General features: G+C 44.4%; 1 protein-coding gene across 2 annotated transcripts in view; it reads right to left on the bottom strand.

Moving 5' to 3' along the window:
* LOC147031777 (ras-related protein M-Ras-like) overlaps nucleotides 1-25,885 on the bottom strand; it is a 787,730-nt gene that overhangs the window by 723,706 nt on the left and 38,139 nt on the right. The window contains exon 1 of one of the 2 annotated variants that reach the window (XM_085867515.1): nucleotides 5,388-5,497. The exons of the other annotated variant lie outside the window; for it this stretch is intronic. Within the exon in view, the coding sequence (XP_085723641.1) occupies nucleotides 5,388-5,463 (76 nt within the window). The 5' untranslated portion in view covers nucleotides 5,464-5,497. Of the gene's footprint in view, nucleotides 1-5,387; nucleotides 5,498-25,885 lie in introns of those variants that run through there. 2 annotated transcript variants of the gene reach the window in all.

The following is a 25,885-nucleotide window of genomic DNA, read 5'->3' as shown; positions in this document are numbered from 1 at the left end:
AACGCTGGCGTACGCTGAACTATTGATGTTTTTTTTTTAAGTTTTTGGCGTATTCATCACGAGTTGGACGTATGCATAACGTATTAGTAACGTACACAGAACGTTTCGATAAACTTTTAGATAACTTATACCAACGAATGCTGAGCGTGTTGTCGGCGTTCACAGCCTATGCCCAAAGATAGTCTAACGTATGCATAGCGCGGCAGCGTATCGCCGAGGATCACGTGGCATAGCCTATTAAAAGGCTGCCGCTTGACGATTCAAATCATAACCGCACAAGACATCGAAGTGTCAAGGCCTTGTCACACCTTGACGTTTTAGCTAGCATATGCCGACGTATGAAAAAATTTACCGAATACGCTGGCACACGTCGAATACGTTATGGGTAAGTTTTGTATACGTTAAGAGCATGCTGAAGCACGCTGGCACACGTCGCAGTACGCTGAGCACGTCGACAAATTTTAAGCATGCTCAAAATTTGTTGACGTATGCCAGCGTATGACGCACACGTTCCGCATATGCTGGCCATAAGTTGTAGGCAAGTTATGCAATCGTTGACACACGTCGACACACGTTACTTGTAAGTTACTCACAAGTTGAAACATGTCGAGGTAATGTTTAGCGTACCCGAAACTTATTTCTAACCTATGAGTAATGTGCTTTGAACCTATGAATAACGTGCTTTGAACCTATGAGTGAGGTATCTCCAACGCATATTGAAGTATGTAGATGTATTTGACGTCTTCCGGATGACCAAAGAACTTACTGAACGTGTTTCTAACTTACAGCTACCGTATAATGGCGTATTGGCAGCGTTTAGGGGAATTGGTATATAAAAATGGGGTTCACACAGCAGGAACCTGTCAGTGTTCCAGACTCCATGTTTTTTTTTTGTTTTTTTTTGTTTTTTTCTTCGGTATGACGATGATGTTGACACTTCGATTTCCTCACAGCATACGCTGGCTAAATAGTCAAGGTGTGACAGCGGCTTTAGATCAGTTGAAAGTCAAATTCAGTAATCAATGGAAAAGCCTCAGTTTGTGATTGCAGCCTCCAAACGGTTTTTATACTTGCTCACAAGGTTTTTGCATGTCTCTACAGGGATTTTGGCCCACTCCGATTCGCAAAGGTCTCCAGGTCTTTGAGGTTGGAAGGCTTCCTTGCCATCACTCCGGTCTTGAGCTCCCTCCACAGATTCTCGATTGGGTTAAGATCTGGACTTTGGCTTGGCCAGTCTAGAACATCTACATCATTATCCCGGAACCATTTCTGGACTGACTTGGTGGTGTGTTTTGGATCGTTGTGCTGCTGATACGTCCAATGCTCCCCGAGGTGAAGTTTCTCTGCGGACTGTTTGATGTTTTCCTCAATGATCTTGATGTACTGCTCCTTTTTCATGATGCCATCCACTTTGACGAGATTGCTGGGCCCACTGGCTGAGAAACAAACCCAAACAATTATGCTCCCGCCTCCATGCTTGACGCTCGGGACTGTGTTCTTGGGGTTGTATGCTTCACCTTTCTTTCACCAAACGAAAGCAACATCTCTGTGCCCGAAAAGCTCCATTTTCGTCTCATCCAATCACAGAACTGAGGACCAAAAGCTTGGATCTTTGTCCAGGTGAGCTTTGCAAAGGCTAGACGAGCCTTTCTGTGCTTGGGATGGAGGAGTAGAGTCTTTCTTGGTCGGCGTCCATGGAGACCACCCCCCTTGTGCAACGTCTGCCTCGATATCTTGGTCCCATACTCACCAAGGTTGTTCAGGAGAGCCTCAATAGTGATCCGTGGATTGTTGTTGGCCTCTCGCCATACTTTTATTGCCAGACGAGGTGACACCTTTGGCTTCCGACCACGTCCTTCAATGTTTTTTACAGTGTGGAACTCGATGAACTTCCTAATTATGCTTTGTATGGTGGCAACTAGCAGTCAGAACTGTTTTGAAATAACTTTGTAGTCTTTCGCCTCCTTGTGAGCATTCACAATGCACAACCGAAGGTCCTCACTGACTTCTTTCTTCTTCGCCATGTTAACAGTGACCTGAGAATGATTGCATCAGCTCCCCTCAATTTATAGTCTAAAAGCAGAGTGTTGTTCTTTAACATTCCTCACTGCACATTCAATAGACCACATTTGTAATGCATTCACATTGTATGCACACATCTTGGAATAATTGCATAACATTATAAAGAATCTTAGGAATATCAAAAGCATGTGCATTATCACAAACATTGGCCTCAATTCTGAGACTTTGTCTAGGGTATGAATAATTTTGGACAAGCATAAAAACAGAAATCTTAACATTTCTATTGTTATGCTAATAATGTTGAGCCAAAATATATGTAGATTTGTACATGACAACTAAATGTCCTTGGGTGAAGTGAACGTTCCACCACTCCAGCTTGTAGGCTTGAGATAAATGCAAAACTCTCATATTTTTCATGGGGTATGAATAATTTGGGGCTGAACTGTGTATATATATATATATATATATATATATATATATATATATATATATATATATATATATATATATATATATATATATATATATATATATATATATATATATATATATATATATATATATATATATATATTGTTGTGGTTACCAGATTCGCAAACCACCATTCAGGTCCCTTAGGTGAGGTATCTCGGTAAGTACATGTGTAGTTAGGCCCGAACCCGTTGTCTAGTGGGAATACATGTCATTTATGCGAGCTGCGACTCTTCAGGATAGCCGTTTTTCTTTTACTATCTTTATTTTGGACCAACCGCCATGATCACAACCACAACATCAACCACCGACCACAACCACCGCTTCACCACAACCGCCACGACCTTCACGTCACACCTCCCAACCGTAGCATCGCCACCGTTCTTGCCCCGCTGTGGGTACCGGTGTTGGACTCATGCAGAACGCGCGTCGAACAGCGTGTACAAAATCACGGATTTTGTGCTTCAAAAACGGATCAAAAAAGACACACGCCCACTTTTTGCCGTCCAATCGGTGAGCGAGGGGCGATTTGGCCCCGCCTCCAGAACGATCGATATATGCAAATTTGTGGATCAAAAAGCCTTCACGCCCACTTTTTCTCGGGCCAATGGGGAGCGAGGTGAAAGGTCAAAGGGAGGGGGTCAAAGGCGAAGTTACACCAGGATAAAAGGACGGTGTTCGTCAGTCAGAGGAGAATCGCAAACGAGAACGAACAAGGAGAGTCGCAAAGGAGAACGAGAAGGAGTCGAGAACGAGAAGGAGTCGGAACGGAGGGGACGAGTGTGGAAGACTGGAGCCCGAAGCCTGCAGTGGCTGGAGAAGCTGAAGAGAGTCGGACGAGGGGGTGCTCGCGTCGGTGCCGGGAGCTGCACGCCCGAGGAAGGCCGGCAGCGCGACCTGGCCGAGGTGGAGACGCACACCAGGGATAATAAAGATCCTCTATACCCCGAGCATCAGCAACCCCCTCCTGTTTCCCCCCGCGCTGAGATAGTGCGACCAAGGGGGCCCCGTTCCCACCCCCAGCCAGGCACTGTCCACGAGGCCCGCGGGTTGCGGGGCCATCGCCGCTCCGCGTCTCATCACCAGACGGGTAGGCCCGACCCGGTCTCGGCCTCAGGCCTACCTCATTCTTGGGGGATTTCTTTTCCTTGGTTTTGGGTATGTGTTGTCGGCGCCGTCTGTGAAGTAGAATTGTATAAGTGTTGCCGTGTGCTCGGTAGTCGGTATTAGCTCTGCACTGTGTTTTCTTTTTTTTGTGTGCATTTGGTGGAATTGTATTTGTGTGCTTTCCGTTCGTCGCGAATAAATGTGCTTTATTGTTGAACTGTTCTCCCGCTTCGCTTCGTCTTTTCCTCCATTGAATCCCCATCTTGCTTCACGTAAAGGGTTGGTAGTGGGCTGAATACGCCCGATAATTAATCGAACCGTCGAGGTCGACGATAACACCGCTCGGTTATTCTGATAGTACGGAACGGGTCGCTTAAGTGGCCCGTGTCCGAAGTCGACCTGCGGCGAGGTGCGATCGCCCGGTCTACCCTCCGCGTGGGTACTTAGGTAGTTCGAATTTGGCGAGCAACCCTATCCCACGCGGGGGCTGATTGGCTCGATCGCGGTGAGACCGAAAGGTCCACCCGTGACTGGTTCCCGGCGTTAGTCCGAGAGGGTCACGACTGGATTGTCCGTCCGGTGGGCGACGTGCCGCGATTCGAGTTACGTGGCCGTCGCACGCCGGCGGGCGCGAAGACCGCAACAATATATATATATATATATATATATATATATATATATATATATATATATATATATATATATATATATATATATATATATATATATATATATATATGTTGTTTGTCTTTCGGTTGCTCCCATTAGGGGTCGCCACAGCGGATCATCCGTTATGATCCGCAAATTGATTTGGAATAGGTTTTACGCCGGATGCCCTTCCTGACGCAACCCTGGTCGCCTCTTACGACACAGGGATAAGGATTGGGTTTCGCCATGATTCCGGGCTGCCCTACACCCTCTCATAGCGCGGCCCAGCGCAGAGCTCCCGTCCTCAAGCGATCCTCCAACCCAAGCCTCCGAGTAGCCGGATTACAGGCGCACACCACGACGCCTAATATATATATATATATATATATATATATATATATATATATATATATATATATATATATATATATATATATATATATATATATATATGAGGCCCCGCGAGGAGGAGTGATGTAAGCGACATTTTTTTTAATGATAATAGGCTCGGATAATAGGGGAAGGGTTAAAATAGTGCTGTATGGCATTAACTCCAAACTGGCCGATGTGGCTCTGAAATCACTCCTCCTCACGGTGACATATATATATATATATATATATATATATATATATATATATATATATATATATATATATATATATATATATATATATATATATATAAACATAAACAAGCCGGTAGGCGACGAGGGATCCGCTTGGATTGAAGCACTGGATACGATGCTTTTCATTCTGACTGATCCACCGACGAAGATTCATTGCCAAGACGTATTGGTTCACATACAATTGTTCCTCTGCCTGGCAAGATTTTTCCTATTGCGTATTTTGCCAACTGGCACTCCTCATAAAAAATGACGGTAAATAGACACCCTATTTTTGAAAGTCGACCATTTGAAAAATAAAACCTAAATCAAAAATCGGCTCGAGTAAATTAAGGACGAATTAAGTAAAAAAAATAAAATGTCATTATTTTTGTTGACATTACCTCAGATGACGGCAAACAGAGTGGACGTCAGAAGAACATGTAACAAAACGTAACGTGAAGAGAAAGAGAAAGAGAAAGAGAAAAAGAAAAAATAACCATAAACAGAACAACAGATGTTAATGGAAATACGAACCAGACCGTGGGTCGCGCGTGAAGACTTCCTGGTCGGTTGTTTTTGATGAACCTGGCGGTGTAGCTGACCATAACATAACGGGGGGTGTAGATATTTTTTTTAATGTTTTTCAAATTCCACATAACTTGATTTATACCATATTCTTAGAAATCCACAAAGACAGAAATGCCGGTGATTCCATTTATTTTGGATCCTTTTCACTTTGGTCAATAACGTTTGGATCGAGGAGAGATCGAAGGTGGAACGACGGTGTAGTTCCTTACAAACACTGTATACACACCTTAAATGACGGTAAATAGACACCCTATTTTTAAAGGACGACCACTTGAAAAATAAAACCCAAATGAAAAATCGGCTCGAGTAAAATTTTCTAAATGTCTCGAAGTGTTTAATTCCGAAGTCTCGTTTCTCCACATTCAAAACTGTAGGACTCGTATTGAAAACAGTGAACGTGCGGTTTTTCGGCCGCTGCAAAGCAACGGGTGGTTGCTTAGCAACGAAACTCAAACGCGCACACTCCCATCTCATACGGCACCTGTTCGCCAAGTTTCATCGAAATCGGTTTGCTGGTTTGTGCTGTGGAGCCTCGCGTTGCAGACGCAGACACACACACACACACACACACACACACACACACACACACACACACACACACACACACACACACACACACACAGACACACACACACACACACACACACACACACACACACACACACACACACACACACACACACACGGAAAACCTGACAATAAGGGATATCTATCGAATCCAACATATACATATCTATATTTATATAATTTGAAGTTTTTGTTTGTTTGTTTGTCTGCACGCCATCATTTCATCATCTCCTGAACCTGTGACAAAAAATGTCGGGACGGGCCCCAGGAAGGTTATAGGTGAGGTAGCGAGGCCCCTCGGCCGGTGGGCGGGGGGGGGGGGATTTCAGACAGTCGTTTATATTTAATGGGATTTTGCAGCCGCGTACACTGTTGAAATTGATTACGAGGGCCACGGCTGTAAAATCCCATTAAGTAGGCCTATAAACTTCCGTCTAAAATCCCCCCACCCCCCAGCTGAGGGTCCTCGCCACCGAGCCTATAACCGTCCCGATATGTTTTGTTTCCGAGGTGTTTTTTATTTCCCCCTCACCAACTCCCTTCGGCTACGACTGTCGTGGCCCACGTCAGACCTATGTACAGAAGATTAAATTCATTCAAAAAGAATCCAGGCAACACCGAGTGCATTCAGCTCATGTGTATATATATATATATATATATATATTTAGAAATACACATATGCATGAAAACATCTGACATTCCAGCACAAGTAGCAAGTCGTCCTGCCACATAAAATACCAGCCTCTCATCGCAGTACCAACCAAGAACACTCCTCTGCCACGATGGAGTTTCCGAGTAAGCTGAAACGTAAGCTTTATCAGGCGGCTGTGCAGCTGGAAAATTGCACGAAAAAACTGAAAGGAGTGCAGCAGAAATCAGGTTGCCTGAAGTGCAGTCACCAACTTTCGCTCAATTATAGCTTCCTTGTGCAAGAAAAGAACCTGATATCAACAAATTGCACAGAGTAGTCCTGAAACTTGACACATGAATACAAGACGTGAAGTCAGGGCCTGCATAATTGCCCTGGCTTCGATATTTTGATTTCAGATGATGTGGTCTCCCTAGGGGTATTGCCCCACCCCCCACCCCAAACTTGGGATCTGTGCTCTTCCCTGATTTCCCAACCAATTGCTCTGAAACCTGCTCCAGCTCTTCGACTCAATGGTCCACAAAATCACTCGCATTTAGATTTTTTCGATTTGAGATCAGGGGGGCTCCCAGGGGACCTCCTTTTGTCTTCCCCCCACCCTCCCCCTTCTCCCCCACCCCCAAATCAGCAGAGGTCTGAACTACAACCTCAATAGATTTATTAAAAGTTCAGTTTGATACTGCAATGCACAGTGCTGAAGCTGAATCTCACAAGTAATACACTGTACTTCATTTCAACAAAACAAATTTATTACAAAACAAAATAAAGTACAAGATATTGTTTCACGTCCTGACCACCTTTGACTTTTTCCAAGAGTGAATGATTCTGTTAACATCTGCGCGTAATTTGACGTTTCTCCTCCGAAACTGCCAGAGGGATTGTCGCCACTTTCGGCATGCGGTTGCTCTGTGGTCTAATGTACAACATAGGCTATATGAGAACGGGCCGGATGGACAGGTTTGGGAATTTTTAGCGATTTTCTAATTTTTACATTCGTTTGCATGGCGACGTGTGACGTGACCGCTGAGGCGCAATGACGTCATGACATCTTCGGTCATTCGCTGACGTCATTACGTCTGTCGTCGAAAGACGGTCACCTCTGAGAGGCGTAATGCCAACAATATATACATATATATTGTTAAGGATTCAGCGGCGGAGGGTGATGTCAATCACGGTCCGTAACCAGTTTGGGTTTTCGCACCCTTCTCTCAACAGCCAAATGTTCAATATTCGGCATCACTTAACCACCACCATCTCCGGGCTTATAACGCCGGCTGGTTAGGCACAATTCTCGGGTTACGCGCCTCAGATCACGATACCAAAATACACCTGTGTCTTGCCAGCTGGTGGAATAGCCCCCAGCTACAGACTGGATTTGTCACAGACCGAGCGGAGTCTACCAGTCCGAAGCCTGTTTGGGTTTTATATTCGAATGGAGCGGATCGTTCCTTGGCGCGGCATGAATTAATTCAAAGCGGCAACTTCATACGAATCAGCCAGATTTATTGGGGACGCATCACGGAACACAACACAAGCAAAGCATTCACGACAATGTTATAATTTATCTATAACCCGTTCTTAACTAGGGAGCTACGGATTATGGGTTTCAAAGGGGACCCTAACGAGATAAACCTTAGATAACATGCAGACAAGACATGGACAGCATGCAGACAAGACATAGAGTACTTGGTGATGCTTCATGGACGAGAGAAAAAGTGTCAGAGGCACGAATGTTGCTCGTGACAAGCTGATATCTACGAATTCGAGAGCCCAAGCTCAAACACGCTGCGTGGCAAAATGGAGTCGTCCTTTTTCTTCTCCCAGCACTGCTTGTGCACGCAGTCTCAGCACGTTCTGACCCCGCGAGGTCGACTGCACCAGAGCGAAAGATCCACGGTGGTATTCTCCAGCTGGCTTTTCATAAGTTCCAGCATACAAGTCCAGGCCTGGCCTGATCACCAGACAAGGCCAAATCGAGGTGTTGGGCTCCGCAGGCGGATCGACAAACGTGTCGAGGACCTCCTCATAAGAGTCGATCGCTGACTCGACGTGCAGGCAGCCTCTCCCACTGCCAAAATGGTAGACTCGGCTCGCTCAGGTTCACCACCGCCTTCCCGAAGCTCGCCCGCCTCAAAGCCGACTGCAGTTTCACGTCTCCTTACCGGCGCTCGCTCACCTCTCTCCCAGCAGAAGGCAGACTCAACAAAGCAGGCAGTCACTCTTACTTCCGATCGCACCACCTCTCAGTCCCACCTTCGACTTTTCGGCGCTCACTTCTCTGGGCCACACCCTCTCAGCCGACTGGGCGGGGCCTCGTCCAGAGCGGGGAAGGAAGAAGAAGAACCTTTCGGTCCACCACCACCGCACGAACAATGAACAGCCTGCTACACCTCCCGACACACATGTAACATCCAATTACCGAACAACCTGGCTAAACATGCATGTAATGGGGGATCTGGGCTAATCCTATATTTAATAACACACGAAGGGCCATTTCCGCAACAATATATATATGACAGTTATGCATTAACTGTGAACCTTTATGTAGAAGGAGATTATGAAATTGCCTTGTTTCATCGAAAGGCCACATCAACAGTCTTAGATAGCCTTTTTCAGGCTGAAATGTCTTCTTCAGAAAAGACACAGAGACTAAGACAAAGGCAATATAATTTGGAGAAAAATGCAAAAGATCAACAGGGGTGGTTTGAAGTCCTCACCTCAGAATATGGAGAACAAATAGAGAGTGTTGAGAGAGAAAGATGGGGCCACAGAGGAAGACAGAGGAGCCTCAAATGAGGTCGAAAGGACCAGCCGCAGACAAGACAAAGCACGTCGCAGTGACAAGGAGATGCATTCTTAGGAGAGAAAATGAAGGTGCTCTGGTATTGATAGCGACTGGATGGATGGCCCCGAGGCAGGCTGTCCTTGTGCAAAGCCCGATAGGCAAAATTCCCAGTTTGCATCACTGCTCAAGTGAATATATACTTGCTGTTAAAATATCAGATAATTACATACAATACTCTAATGTAGTGACTGCTTTCGTTCACATATACTTCAAAAATATGGAATTGACACACTATCTGGATGAACACTTCACCAGCTGCATGCCCTTCTTTATGGAGATTTCAATTGCTCAGAGCATTTAAATGTTTATGAATTTTGTGATCATAATGGCAGACAAAGAATGGACTTGATAAACCTTTGTGACAGAAGTCTATCAAAATGATAATCCAAATGTATTAATGGCCGTATTTTTGTTCAGTAAAATTGCATACATTCCCACCGACCCTTCATCCATCCCTCCATTTGCAGAATGCCTCAAAAAAAAGAAATTCCTCACCCTGTATCTCTTATCTTACGAGTACAGTCGTTATATTTCTCCACAATGTCCCAACCTTTCTCTGTCCACTCCTCCCTCCCTTCATTTTTCTCTCCCATCTTCATCAATTCTCCAACTTCATTTCAAAGTTCTCAACTTTACTTCCCCTCTCCCCCTTCCGCCAAAGCCCCACCACCATATCACCTCTCTTCCTCCATGTGTGCACCTAATGAATCGGTAAGCCGAGTGTTGGCTTCATGGTTATGCCAGCTGGCTTAAGGCCTTAGGGTCTTCAATTCAAACCTCTGTCAATTCATTGAAACAACACCAGGTGGGTTGACTCAGCCTGTCATCCTTCTGAGGTCAACAAAATTAGTAACAGTTTACTGATAACAGGGCTACCACATCCGCTGCACTTCCAGAAAGTGATGCAACCAGCAGACAAAGACCATACAAAATAAAAACATAATGAGGTAGCTTTTTAGGAGTCTAATTTTTCCGATCTGTACTGTTAGAGGTGTGTGTGTGTGTGTGTGTGTGTGTGTGTGTGTGTGTGTGTGTGTGTGTGTGTGTGTGTGTGTGTGTGTGTGTGTGTGTGTGTGTGTGTGTGTGTGTGTGTGTCACCACTTTTCTCAGCGATTGCCAAATGGATCTTCGTCAAACATTCAGTTTCATCAATGAATGCTGGGGAGTGTTTTTAGCACAAACAAAATTGATTTTAACAAACGTTGGATTTTTGTGGGGTATTTTTTGTTTTTCTTTTTTCAATCGCTCTGTCATGCATAAGCCTTTGTAGTTATGTGAAAGGTATTATTAAATGACCCCCAACCCCATTCCTTCGTGGGTGTAGGGAAGTGTTTTAGGCCCCACAAAAAAAAAATTGATATCTTCAAAATGTCAACAGGATTAGAACAGCACTGGGTAACACTGGGTACACCTGCTGATAAACAAATAAATCGTAGACATGTCTTGGTCTCTCTGTCTTCCACCATTTCCTTTCAAGTCTTGCACCCCGTGCTCTTTCCGTGCTTTGTCGTTGCCCCCCTCCCCCCCCCCCCCGCAGGAATTTGCCGGCCACATGTAGTCCACCATCAACCTCTTCTGGTAAAAATCCCCAAATCTAGAATCACTGCTCACCTCTATACATTTGTTTCTATTCTTCCCCCACCTGTTGGACCAACTTCCACATTCTATTCAATCTCATTCTTCCCTCCAGGTCTTCAAGACATTCACCACCATCTCAGATCATCCCCCATCCAAACACATGATATTTTCTACCCCCATTAAACCAACCCATCTTCCTACCGCCACCCCCCACCCCCACCTCCCAAATTTCCAGTTCTTCCTTCCTGGAAGTTTTTTTCTGTGTCCATCTTGTTCTTGTCTAACCCCTGAATCCTCCCACACCCCTTGTCCTGCATTTGTCCAAGTCTGCCTCTGTTTTGTCCCTCAACCTGGCTGTTGGTGTTTCCCCATCTTTTTACTGTTCCTTTTGTTCTGTGGTTTCCTGATCCATTCTGTGTTCTACTCAAAGCTCTCCCATGACTTAGTAGGCGTTGAGTTAGTATGCAAAAAAAATTCCAAACTCCTCGATCCTCAACATGCTCAGATCAAGAAGGAGCTAATTTTAAGCTAGTTGTGATCAAGACAAAATAAATTTATTGATGATAAATTTCTGGCGTTTGTGTTTGCATTGTTGTGCAGTTTTGTAAGTAAACGTACAACCCACCAAGTCATTTTCCTTGTTAAATTATTTTGTTTTATCTCTCTTGATCCAGTGTGACCACTCCTCATTTTCATAAACTAGTACGTGCCGGTACGTGCGTGCCCGTACGTGCGTGGCCGGAAGTGCAAAAAAAAAAAACTTTCAAAGCGTGAGCTCGAAACAAATACACAGGCCGTTCCTTCGCTCTCGCATGCCCATACGTGCAAACCCCAAAAAAAACTTTCAAACCGCGAGCCAGAAACAACCACACACGCCGTTCCTTCGCTCTTGCGTGCCCATACGTGCATGGCCGTACATGCAAACCAAAATAAATAAATAATTTTTTTTTAACTTTCAAACCGCGAACCAGAAACAACCACACAGGCCGTTCCTTCACTCTCGCGTGCCCGTACGTGCATGGTCGTACGTGCAAACCAAAATAAATAAATAAATTAAAAAACTTTCAAACCGCGAACCAGAAACAACCACACAGGCCGTTCCTTCGCTCTCGTAAACGACGACTGGATTGGGGCATTGTGTTTATCTATAAATGCGCATAAGAAATCGAGAAATTATTAGAATACACTGAGTCATCACTATCCGGAAGTGGTGCGTGCCCGTACGGAATGTTCACATGCATTCCACGAATTATCGCTTGCATTGAAGTAACAACTGCTGTGATACTTGCACAAAGTTAATTAAAATCCAAATTTAAATCAAGTTTACCTCCCTGCCTTTGCTTGCCATGACATTCGCTGCCATTGACCATTGCCACTCCTACGCCACGGTAACTAAGGCACCGATCCCCATCGTAACCGGCACGGTACGTGACGTCATCGTCCGCGCACCGGCCTACGCAGCAACGTGTCCTGTGATTGGTAACTAAATGGCACATTGGCCACGCCTACGCAGCAACGTGTCCTGTGATTGGTAACTAAATGGCACATTGGCCACGCCTACGCAGCAACGTGTCCTGTGATTGGTAACTAAATGGCACATTGGCCACGCCTACGCAGCAACGGATCCTGTCATTGGTTGGTAAATAAATGGCCATAACTTGGGAGGCATTTGTCCGATTAATATCAAACCTTGAAAAGGCACATCCTCAGGTCCCCAGCAATATAGCTGGCAAGTTTCAATTAGATCGGACCAGTGGTTGTCGAGAAACAGCGGTCACCGACACACACACACACACACACACACACACACACACACACACACACACACACACACACACACACACACACACACACTGCTGGAATTATAGATAGATGCCAAGGTGAGCCAATGAAAAAAGCAAAGAATTCACAAGGGTACGGAAACAACCTCTGCGCCAATAAAACCTTCAGAAAACCAAGACGCCAAGGTGAACAACGAATAGCAATGATCTTGTGAAAAAAGCCAAGGAGTGGTCACACTGTCTTGATCATGGTCAGTTCATTTACTCCCAGCTATTGTTTGTGTAAGTCTGATGAACAAATTATGAGCTGTGACAAAGAAGTTTGAGAAATAAACAAAAATAACATTTGCAACATTTAATTTTGTGTTTTTCTGACAGTAAAACAATACATTCATAGAATTGGGATTGCCGAGTTAGATTTGAGTGCCTATCTGAATGAGTTCTCTTGAGGAGACCAACAAAGAGAAATATTGCTCACATTTACAAGTTACAGATAATAGCATTTGCAATTATTTACAGCAATAAAGTAAGTACAATGTTCAGTATTATATTTCACCCTTTTGTGATTAAATTACTTTGTGAAAATTTCCATTGTTACCCTTACCAGAGAGGGAATTGCATTTGGGTCTGTTTGTGTGTCTGTCTGTTTGTTTGTTTGTTTGTCCGCACAGAACTTTGTGTTTTTCTCTCTCTACAACTGCTTGTCAGATTGAGAGGAAATTTTCACCAAAGGATCAACTGCTCATGCATAATGTTTCAATGATAATTATGACGTCATAGGTCACGTAGTGTGGCAGCCATGTTGGAAAAAAAGCAAAAACTTTGGACCTCTGTATGTCTGAAACCGCAGCAAGGAATTTTTTTTTTAACTTGGCACATAGCAAGTACTCCTCATGGGCAATAAGTGTGACTTGTTATGACGTCATAAGTGCTTTCGTCGCAATGTAATAATTGCATATGTAGAATCCGATCACTACATCCGATCAGGATGAAAAATTTTGAGGATCACCTAAATATAAATTGGTTAACAGAAGAAAAAAAAATGATGACGTCATTAGTCATGTGCTTGGGCAGCCATTTCTTGTTCGTTTTAATTTTAACCTTCAAAAATCTTCTTCTCCAAAATGGCTGAACAGATCGAGGTGAAACTTTACAGGTATGACCACCTATCTATAGGTCACATGGTGTGGCAGCGATATTGAATTTACCCAAAAACCTTAAAAAAAATCCACTCCGGAACGGCTTTACGATGGAAACTTCACCCATGTGTTCCCCAAGCCTTGGGGATTCCAGGGTATTGACGAATAATTGATTCGTCACATGGTCTGGCAGCCATATTGGATTGAACGAAAATCTTTCAAAAATATCTTGAACCACTTCATCGATTGACGTGAAACTTCACAATTTTGATCTAGTAGTGATAGGGAATATATGTTTTAAATTTCAACCTGATCAGACTCATGGTCTGGCAGCCAGAATTTTTTTTTTTGATCTGGGTTCTTTTTTCTTTTTCTTTTTTTGGAATAAGGCTGTGCCTGGATGGGTTTGAGGGTAGAGGAGTAGCAGCTGAAACCTGATTCTTATCCAGGTTTCTCCTGATGACTCCATCTTTGCTTTTTGCTTGTTTGGGTTCCTCCCGACGACTCCAATGCAGGACTGTACCGATTTGGTCTTTCATATGATTTGAATTGAATGTATTTTAATCGCATTCTGAATTCAATTGGATAATGATAATAAACGTCATGGGTCAGGGTCAGGTGTCCGATCAAAGCGGGGTTGCATCAAAGTGGGACGTCTTGGTACCCGGTCATCACTACCAGTAGCTATAAAGTGGCAGTTCTAATTATGACCATTCTTAATTACGGAACACACCAACCAGTACACAAATGCGACACAAAACCACACAAAGTACACGACACAAAATGCACTACACAAACACCACACAAACCAAGTCCTGGCGAGGGTCTGCAATCTCTGATTGCTGTTTTTTTGTTATTGCTTGTATCATTTAAATGCCATGACTAACGATAGAGTTATAAAACTTATATATCAACAATTTTGAAGTTTTTAAAGTATATACACACACACCAAAAGGGTTTGTAAATTGCAAACGTCGTATGCCTATAGCATTGTTTATATGCATTGTTGAAAGCCATTTAATGGTCGATTTTTCATCGTGCAACGCACAGTCAAATATACAAGGAAGAATGCATTGAAAAGCAAATCCATTGGTGTGTGCTTTTTTGGATGAGGGGAGAATGGCCTTCATTATACCACAGTGCCACAGTGACATGACATTTCAAAATGGAAGGGAATTGATCAAAGATGGCCCCAGGTCTGGACGATCCTCGGATGCAAATCCTAACAAATTGTCAATGGTTTCTGGAAGATGGGTGCCTTTCAACCTCGGTGTGTAAGATCGCCACTCGAGAGTGGACTTAAGTAAAGAGTTATTGGAGAATCCAGCAGAGGTTTTGTCACATCCGGTCACTGGGGATGAGTCGCGAGTTCACCAATAGGACCTTGAGACCAAGACTGAATCAAAACGGTGGAGGAACTCGGTGGCATACCCAGAGGGGGTGCGTAGGGTGTGTTCCCACCTCCCTCCAACAAAAAAAAGGTCCACATTATTTTGAAGCATTATTTTTCGTCACGCGTCCTAAGGTGAACTCGGGGAATACGGAAGCCACCCCTGGAGTCGCAGGGTGAACGCTCGCTTGATCTTGCTTTTCAGTATGAATACACACTGCGAGTAAGATTAAATTCTCGATTCGATGTTCGACGATTCTCGTGTTTATAGTTATCCTTTTGAATGACCGTTGAAATATAGTGCATCATGGTTCGCCATGAACACCTTTGCTAGCAATCGGGCTATGGGGTAATTCGCGGAAGACAAGCGAAGTGTCATCAATATTAATTCCGAACGTTTCTACGTGTGCTCATCGGATTCCTAACTAAATTTCCTTTACGATGATGTATACAATATATCGACTAGGTTTGGATTTAAATTCATGAATTATGACTTTCTCGGGTGCACCGGGGTGAATTGAAGATTACTCGCAATCCTCAAAGACTGCTTTTTTATTTTTTACTGTATGTTACAAACGTTGGATTTTCTTTTTTTTCCAAATCATAGCAATTTTTGCCTGTCGGAATGATAACCTCACCAATTATGTAACAAATTTGGGGAAAATGGCTTCTTGTTGTTGAAGCATTTCAATTTGGAACCTTTGTCGCAATGTGCGTACACATTTAATTGCATAATGTAAAATGCCGTTTCGTCGAATAAAGTTGTTTTCTGGTGATTTTTCCACCCTTTATGGGGAATCCGTGTGTTCCTGACACCTAAAAGCTTTATATTGAACACCTTAACCTACCGAAAGGAAGTATGGCCCAAGACAGGTTGTCCGCATTGGCCCTCATGTACGTTCACAACAACTGATGTTGATGAAGAAAGGGTTGTGGATCAGTTTGCCAGGAAGTATCCGAGAAGGCTGCAACTTGGAACCCTGCTGAAAGACTCAGGGAACAATAAGTACTGGTCTCGATGTATTTTAAAAATTTGACCAGATCATCTCATTGCGCTGCATACGGCCTATAACTGTGACATTGTAATTGAAAAAAAAATCATGCTTTTGTTCTTAAAATTTGTGTCCAATACATTTTCATCATCTTTTCTTTCCCCCTTCATGGCATTGACCACAAAGACTATTTTGATTGACCTTAATGATGGACTTACTTGTAATTTTATAAAAGAAAAAAAAAAGTATATGGATACAAATATGTGTATTCATATTACGGATGTTTCCTTTCATGAGTTACTTGGTGAATTCAACTTAAACTTGAACTTTGATCGAAATTTGAGGCTTCAGTTCATTAAATATTATTGTATATGCTGTCATGTTGATGTCACACCGATATATGGCCTGAAAACACCCCCAAAATGATAACCCGCTGGTTGAGCTCTCTATTTTTGATACTTTCACTTTCCGTGTCAAACAATGCGGTGTGCATAGCATCCTATAATGGGCATGATGGTGCTGTACTCTCAGGTCAGGTCAGGTCAGGTTCGATCTGTGACCTGCTACAGGTACCATGTAAACCTGTACTAACCTGTTCCATGGTCGGGTTGTCGGCGACTAAACCGTCTCCCCCACCAGGTTTTCTGGTGAGGAGGGTGTTTGGATATGGACACCCAGCAGGATTAAAAACAAAACCTGTCAAAGGGCGGAGGAGCTCCTTGTGAGCCAACGGCCATCCATATCTAGTGCCCAACTGTGTCTGCGGACGTCCTCCTGCAGTTGGGTTACTTCTTATTAGGAGGTTGGTGGCAGGATTTGCACTCCAGCCACCGTAAAACGCTTCATTCCGCAAAACGCAAAAACGCAAAAAAATCTGAAAACCCACTCCGTGGGAGTACCTCCTGTGCAGCTTCCCTTCGCAGGGCAGCTCACCGGATGATGGGATTGGGGCAAAGCCTTCGGGACCCCCAATCTTTGATAGGAGGGAAACCACGGGGTAACATCCCTGGGTCAGATTGCGGGAGAGTGTGTCGGAGTGGTGCTGAGGTGTCGTCCACCAGACGGCGGTCTCCTTGGGTTAACCTGAGGCGGTCCCTTCGGGTGGGTGCCTGGAATGTCCTATCCCTAAGAGAGGATGATCACCTGTCTCTGTTATCATCTGAGCTCAAGCGTTTGGACATCGGGATTGCAGCTCTCTCTGAGGTTCGGAGACCGGATTGCGGCGAGATAATGGTGGGTGGTTACACCTACTATTGGTCTAGTCGCTCTGATGGTTACCATACCCAAGGAGTTGCTGTAGCTGTGTCCAATAAGCTGACCCCAATGATAATTGAGGTAACACCGGTCAACGAGCGTATTATGAGATTAAGGATTCGTCACTCCTTAGGTGTCATTTCCCTGGTCTCTATTTATGCTCCGACTGAGGCGAGTGATCTTACCGTGAAGGATGCATTCTACGCCACACTCGAGTCTGTGGTTGATCAGTGCCCCAGACGAGATACACTTCTAGTCTTGGGGGATTTCAATGCATCGACTGGAACTGATAGGGATGGTTATGAGGTGTGTGTTGGTCCCCATGGGTCAGGAACTATGAACCAGAATAGCACTAAGTTCCTTGACTTTGCAAGAAGTCATGGACTTAGGGTGGCTGGTTCATGGTTTCCAGCGCCCGCAAGCTCATCGCTGGACTTGGTATTCCAACGCTGGCGGTGTGGCAAAGGAGATTGACCATGTCCTCATTGACGGTCGTTGGAGGATGATCCAGAACTGCAGGGTCTACCGGAGTGCTCAGTTCCTCAATACTGACCACAGGCTTGTTGTAGCAACTCTAAAGCTGCACCTTAAATCCTGGAGAATGGTACCATCCCAGCCTAGGCTGGATGTTGCCAAGCTCAGGGATGAGAGAGTAGCTGAGGAGTTTGCGAACAGGCTGAGTGGACACTTGGGGGTCTGGGTGCTTTGGGGGGTCCTGAAGAGTTGTGGAGCGCCTTCAAGACCACCGTCCTTGATGTTGCCGGTGGATGCCTTGGAGTTCACCGCAGGGCAAAGAAGAATTTTGTCTCTCAAGGGACACTGGATACCATTGACCAGAGTCGCAGGGCCAGGCTGAATGGCAGAGCTGAGCTGTTCAGGGAGCTGAGGCGTAAAACTGTACGTGCACTGAGGGTGGACAAGGAGGCCTATGTGCGAGGAATCTGTGAGGGGGTAGAGCATCACCTGTGGACAGGTGATTCTCGTCCCGCTTACAGGGGAATCGCGCATACGTTCATCCAAGCCCATCCCTCGGAGCACTGCAGTTCGAGCAGAGAGTGGTAGGCTCTTGACAGAGGAGTCTGAAGTGAAGGCCCGCTGGGCCGGTTACTTTGAGCGGTTGTACCAGGCTGATCCCCCAGCTGTCGAGTTGGACGTCAAGGGTGTTACAATCCCTGTTGCTGACCCTCGAATCAACTGTGGTCCACCATCGCTTGTGGAAACACGAGCTGCAGTGAACCAGTTGAAACGGGGCAAAGCTCCAGGGATCTGTGGCATCCATGCTGAACTTCTCAAGGCTGGTGGAAATGCTGCACTCGCGTCGTTGCATGCAGTTTTGTGCTCTGCCTGGAACACAGGCATCATCCCAACTGACTGCAAGACGGGCCTTGTTGTCCCTCTCTCGAAAGCGAACCGTGATCCCCAAGACTGCAACAACTACCGAGGGGTGACGCTGCTCTCAGTGCTGGGCAAGGTCTTTGCTCGGATAATTCTTGATAGGGTTCGCCACCATCTGCTTGAGCACCAGCGTCCAGAGCAGTCAGGCTTTACGCCAAAGAGGTCAACGATTGACCGTATCCTTGCTCTTCGTGTCCTCACTGAACGCAGACGAGAGTTTCGGCAGGGGCTGCTTGCAGCCTATGTTGATCTCTGTAAAGCGTTCGATTCAGTGAATCGGGATGTCCTCTGGAGGATTCTTGGTCTTCGTGGGGTGCCAACGAAACTGATCGATCTGATGTCTGAACTCTACTCTGGTACTGAGAGTGCTGTGAAGTGTGGTGGTACCGCCTCTGACTTATTTCCAGTTGTTACTGGAGTTCGTCAGGGATGTGTACTTGCCCCCACACTTTTCAGCACTTGTATGGACTGGATTTTTGGGAGGATGTCGGAGAGATCAAGTTGCGGTGCATCGTTTGGCAATGTCAAGATCTCGGACCTTGATTTTGCAGATGATGCAGTCATCTTTGCGGAGACTTTAGACATCCTCTTGGGGGCCCTCGAGGTGCTGAATGAGGAGTCGGAGCCGTTGGGATTACGGATTTCTTGGGTCAAAACAAAGATCCAGGCTTTCGGTGACATCTTGGATGCTGCTGTCCTGTCTGTGTCTGTTTGTGGTGAGGATGTTGAGGTCGTGGATAGATTCACTTACCTTGGCAGTGATATTCATGTCTCCGCAGGTTGTGAGCCGGAGGTCAATAGACGTCTGGGTCGGGCCTGGGGAGTCATGGATTCACTGGATCATGGGGTGTGGCGCTGCCGGTACCTGTGCGGGAGGACGAAAGTCCGAGTCTTCAGGTCCTTGGTACTTCCAGTCTTGCTCTATGGGTGCGAGACTTGGACTTTGACCAAGGATCTGAGACGGAGACTTAATTCCTTTGGTACCAGGTCTCTTCGGAGAATCCTTGGCTATCGCTGGTCGGATTTTGTGTCCAACGAGCGGTTGCTGAGAGAGACTCGGATGAGATTTGTTACCTGCATAGTCCGTGAGCGTCAGCTGCGGCTGTATGGACATGTGGCTCGTTTTCCTGACGCTGATCCTGCTCACCAGATTCTCTCAGCGAGGGAGTCTCATGAGTGGAGGAGGCCAGTGGGCCGACCACGTGCCTCATGGTTGCAGCAGGTTGACCATCATCTCAAGGAGATGGGGATGGGCCTGGCATCTGCCTGGGGGATGGCCAGACGGAGGCCCCTGGAGTACCGGCGGAAAGTGGACGCAGCGACGCGCTGTTCTGGCACATGCTCCCATACCTGACCTGACCTGATGGTGCTGTACTCTCATGTTATGCTCTCAGCGGTCCAACTTTTTGAACTTCATACCCCCCCTCCCCCCTCAAGTGCCTGAAAGACTCAATACGAAGATGGTGGATTAGTTTGAGGCTACAGTATATGCCCTGAAGGAGAAGACTGCTGGAAAGCCAAGAAAGTCAAATGAAAGGACTAATGCTGTTCCGGAGGCATTTTTACCAACAGCCCAAAAAAGTCAATCAAGAGAGCATCACTTGGGCTCAACATTCCGAAAAGCTCTGTTCGCGATGTCCTTCATAAAAAAAAAAAATTGAGGTTGAAATGTTATAAAATGCAAACGGTTCATAAACTTTTACAGGAGGATAATGAAACGAGAGTAAATGTTTGTAAATAATAAATTGAACAGATATAAACGGCCGAACATTTTTTTGTGTTTTTTAATCAAATCTCGTTTTTAGCAATGAGGCAACGTTTCCAATATTAGGCAAAGTTAATCATCAAAATTGTCGAAAATGGGGAAAAGAAAATCTGCATGAATTGCATGAACATGGAAGGGATTCACGTAAAGTAAACGGCTGGTGCGCCACGTCACGTTCTCACATCTACGGACCCTATTTATTTGATGGACGCGCTGTCATCAGCATTCCGTACCTCCGCATGCGACAAGGAGTTCTTTATTCTGCAAACACAAGAAAATCCTGACCTGCTACAAAGAGCTATCACTTAACAGGATGGAGCACCATGTCACTTTGCTTGAATTGTTCAAGTGATTTTAAATCTAACTTTGCCAGACCGTTGGATTAGTTGAGGAGGACCTATGAAATGGCCAGCTTGTTCACAGGAATTAACACCTTTAGATTTTTTTTTTTTATCTCTGGGGTTTTTTTAAAAAGTAAAGTCGACACGAGCAAACCAAGGGGCCTTGAACTTAAACATCGTATTGTTGATGCTGTTTCATCCATCCCTACAGCTATGTTGGAAAATGTTTTGTCAGAAGTTGAATGCCGAATTAGATTGATTATAGTGAATGATAAATGACATGTAGAAGTTTATTAATAACTAACAAATACCATCCGTCGCTCAGCTGACGGGAATAGCAAGAGGGGGGAGAGTGAGGAGGGAGAGAAAGATGGGTGGGGGAGAGTGAGGAGGTGCAGGGGGAAAGAGAGAGGAAGGGTGGCAGAGCAAGGAAGGAGGGGTTGGGAAGGGAAGGCAGATGTGCGGTGGAGCGTCAATTACGATTCATACTGTTTCATGAAAATGATTCCGCATAGAATAACAGTGAAGATGGAAACAAAATAACGTCTGAAATCCATTTTCTATCACTCGTACTACAAACATGGCCCGGAGACGAACAGCGCCCAGACGCGTCTGGAGATAAACACCTCCTTTGAGGTCTTTGTGCAGTGCTTTGAGGTCAACATGTAACAATATACAAAGTTTCATTTGAAAATGTGCCCACAATTGCATTTTTTGGTATTTGACCTTTTGACATTGTCCCAGGGGGACGGGGCCAAAAATAACATCACATTTATTGCACCTTTTTGCAATGTAGTGAACATAACTTGCAAGTTTGGTGAATTTCTGCCCCCATCGTCTCGAAAGAGATAGTGTGCCGGATGGACAGAGACAGACAGACAGACAAACATACATACATAGCCGATTACAATATCCCCACTAATTTTTTTTTTTTAATTCGTGGGGATAAAAATCAGAGAGTTTACACAATTAGTTGAATAACTTCTTATCACATCATCATTCCGAGTCCAAAATACAGGTAAGAATATCTCAGTTGACTTTGTAAGAGATGATTTTTTACACACAGGAAAAAAGGTAGCATTATGGGTTTGTATCCAGTTTCTGGTGAAGCTGCATTGTTGTCTGTGATGCATTGTGTGTTTGTGTTATATTCAGGATTGTTCTTAAAGCTGGAGTTACGGCGAGGGCTTTAAATAAGGATTACATCCAGATCCTATAGCGTAGGCTTGGGTTACGACTGGGTCAAGTGCTGCGGATTGGGCCGCGGTTGTCCGGGCTGAGTGGCGTTACGACCCAATTTCAGCTGTGGTTGTCACACAGCACTGAAATATACGGCGGCCAGCTTCCAGTGCCCAGCAACGGGTGGCCGGAGAGGCGTAGACTAAAGAATGGATCAGGCACATCATCCACCGTTTCCCTACAATTTCCTTCATTTTCAAAACCAAGCTGTTACGGCTCAACAAGCTGGGCTCCCACTTAGTAATTGCAGATGTTTAGTTATCTCAACAGAACACAGATTGGAAAACGGGTTTTCAAACAAGCAACAAAAGGGCTTTTTCTCCGAAATGCGTCACTGCAAAAGGTCAGTTCACCAGACTCGCAATATGCCAAGGTGGGAATTGGGAGTTGACTTTAACATCGACATCTCGATATCGAGAAAACCACAACATAATCTTCACCCCTTTTTCACCACTGTCGTTGCATACAGAATTCTTTTATTTCCCTTCACCAAGATCTTCCTGTCCGATGCCCCCATCCCTTTGTCTCAATGTCTCTGAAAAGGCATGCATGATAATTGTACTGCCATTTGCATCTTGTGCTTTTGTTCCTCAACAGGCTGGACTCGGAGCCAAAATCACTTCGTTGAAGTCTTCCATCCATTATTTTTTGCTAGCAAGTCCTTGATACTGACATAAATGTGAAAACTGCTTGTTGTTGAAAGCTCTTCTTAATGCAATGTAACCACATCAAGGGGCTGGCAAGATGAGCTGGAGGTATGCACACTCACGCGTCGAAGTTGTCTAACCTGGGTTTGAATCCTGACCCGGTATATAAAACCGTCGTCTTGGTGTTTCACAGGCAGGGCAATTCATCGATGTGTATGCCTTCACTCCATCAGGTGGACATTAAATTGGGTGTTCAGTCTGTTGGCATTAGTTGGTGGGCAATAAAGATCTCAAAGCGTCCTTCGTGAAGAGTCGGCGAGCTGTCGCCAACACCATGAACAAATTCCAAAATCTTGTTCTAACTTTGTCGGAGATCAGGCATGGCCAGGCAGTTCATGAAACACTTGGGCCAACAACTTCCCCGGACAAACCCCGCAAGAATGTAACCGCATGGTTGTGGCCGTTAAGAAAGAAGATGAAGAAGAAAACGCTGTGAGAAGCTATTATGTGCAGTGAACATTATTTTATGGATGAATGAATTTGACATCTTTGAATTGGAAAAAACAAACTTAATATCTTGTCAATCATTTGTGAAAATGAATAAAACGAAGATAATCATTGCACTAAACATGGAATACATGACATCAGTGACACGTTAAAAGTCAAAAACGATGGAAAGGACACAAAAAATACATATATATATATATATATATATATATATATATATATATATATATATATATATGTGTGTGTATATAAATATGTCCATTTCACCTTAAAATTGCTTGATGGTTGAAATGGTTTCATATAAAAATATATCTTTCAATCACGAAAACCACCACGATGGTTCCAGGCTTATTGGTTGATTCTCAGTTTCAGGAAACTTATCCTTCCGCACGGAAAATGGTTGATAAAATCATGAAAACGTCAGTGGATCCACTTAAAAAAAAAAAAAAAACTGTGCTCAAGTGAGTGAGTGAGTGAAAGATGATGAAAGTGCCATCTTATAGCAAGTAACCTTCAAAGGATGATCGAAGTGCTCCCCGTTCAATGGCCCCCTGCTGGCACTGCACTAGACGGCTGGAATAATGGGATGTCGTTCCATCTGGAACCGATCCGACGATCACAGATACGTTTGTTTCCATTTTATTCAAATTGGGGAAGAGTCAGAAAATTTTTTTTCTCCTTTCATAAAGGTTCATTAGAGCCAAAGTGTGGGGGGAAATGCATAACCCTTGCTGGAAACTACATGTAGAGTAATCAAAAAGTTCTACCAACGAGATACAATAAACTGAGAGATGCCAACAAGTAAAAAGAGGTGTAAATATAAACTCTTCATTCATTCATTCATTCATTCGTTCGTGTGCAAACAGTTACTCGTGGTTGTACTTTGTAGGTGAAGATGGCCGTTCAGCATGTGACGTGCAGGTACCCTGGGAATGTGAATTTGTTTATCGTGTCGGAACTACTGGCCACGCAACAACCACACTCTCGAGGTGGTAAGTAGTGTAAACTGGTGTTAAGAGATGCTTATGGTGCTGTGGAGCATGATATTTCAAACATGTATTGGGCCTGATATGTTCTTGTGGATCAGGAATTACGTGGCGGAGGTGTGCGCTCCACCGAGTACCCTTCTCGTTTGAAATATTATGCTACATATCATTTTTGGCCCCATCTCTCAATCACTTTAAAAATCAAATAATTCTCATATCCAGATCCGGATTCAGATCTTCACCAAAAAACTTAATCATCTCTTCCTTGCCACACACCCAACCTGTCCACCAAGTTTCGACCGAATCAGTCTGCAACTTTTTGAGATATCATGCTATATATCGTTTTTGGCTGTTATCTCCCGATGGTGAAGAATCACTTAAAAATTCTAGTAGTCGGATCCGGATTCGAATCTTCACCAAAAATTGAATCAGGTGGTCCTTGTCACACACTGAACCTGTCCACAAAATTTCGTTCGGATCCATTGACTAATTTTTGAGATATCCTGTACACAGACAAACAGACAAAGAAGACATCATGCAGAGCACGATACTTGCAAAATCCATCCCCCTCTCCAAAGGTTGCCATGGATACATCAAATTGTCATTGACAATCTTAATCAAAGCTCAAGTCAATCGGATGAAAATTGATTATTTTTCAGATTGAAATTGATGATTTTAGAAGTTTGACCTTGAGTTGACCTTTGAGCTCAAAATCAATAGGCTTCTTGGTTGAGACTGCCTCTACAACTTGGTAAAGTTTCATGACGATCAGTTGAGAATTGTGACCTGAAGGTGACGGACAAAATCTACCAACCAATATACTTCAAAAATCTTCAATTTTGCAAGAAACAGACAAGTTGGTAGGCGACATGGGTGGTCGCTACATAATTGCATACTAATCATATAGTTTTTGACAGATCGGGCTGAATTTTTTTGACAGCGGTTGATTATAGTGCGCATAAAAGCGTGGAAGCTGATTTTTGAAAAAATAATTTTTTTAGGATTTTTCAAAAAATTCAAAGTCCCATTGCTAGGCAACGGTGGCGTCTATCGCAACGGTGCTCAAAAGCATACAACTAGATCCTGGTATGAACCTACTAGTCAAGTTTCATCAAAATCGGTTGACTCCTCTGGCCTCCAGAGCTGTCCATTACATACAGACATACAGACAAGCCGGTAGGCGACATGGGTGGTCGCTACATAATTGCATACGTCATACAGTTTTTGATGGATCGGGCTGAAAATTTTTGACAAAGAGGTTGATTATAGTGCGCATAAAAGCCTGGAAGCCGATTTTTGAAAAAATAATTTTTGGGGATTTTTCAAAAATTTCAAACTCCCGTTGCTAGGCAACGGTGGTGTCCATAGC

The sequence above is a fragment of the Eptatretus burgeri genome, chromosome 2 (genome assembly GCF_056783735.1).
Source record: "Eptatretus burgeri isolate ZD-2024b chromosome 2, Ebu_testis_v1, whole genome shotgun sequence".
Taxonomy (NCBI): domain Eukaryota; kingdom Metazoa; phylum Chordata; class Myxini; order Myxiniformes; family Myxinidae; genus Eptatretus; species Eptatretus burgeri.
The sequence above is the reverse complement of the archived record's forward strand: the minus strand, read 5'-3'. Positions and strand labels throughout refer to the sequence as shown.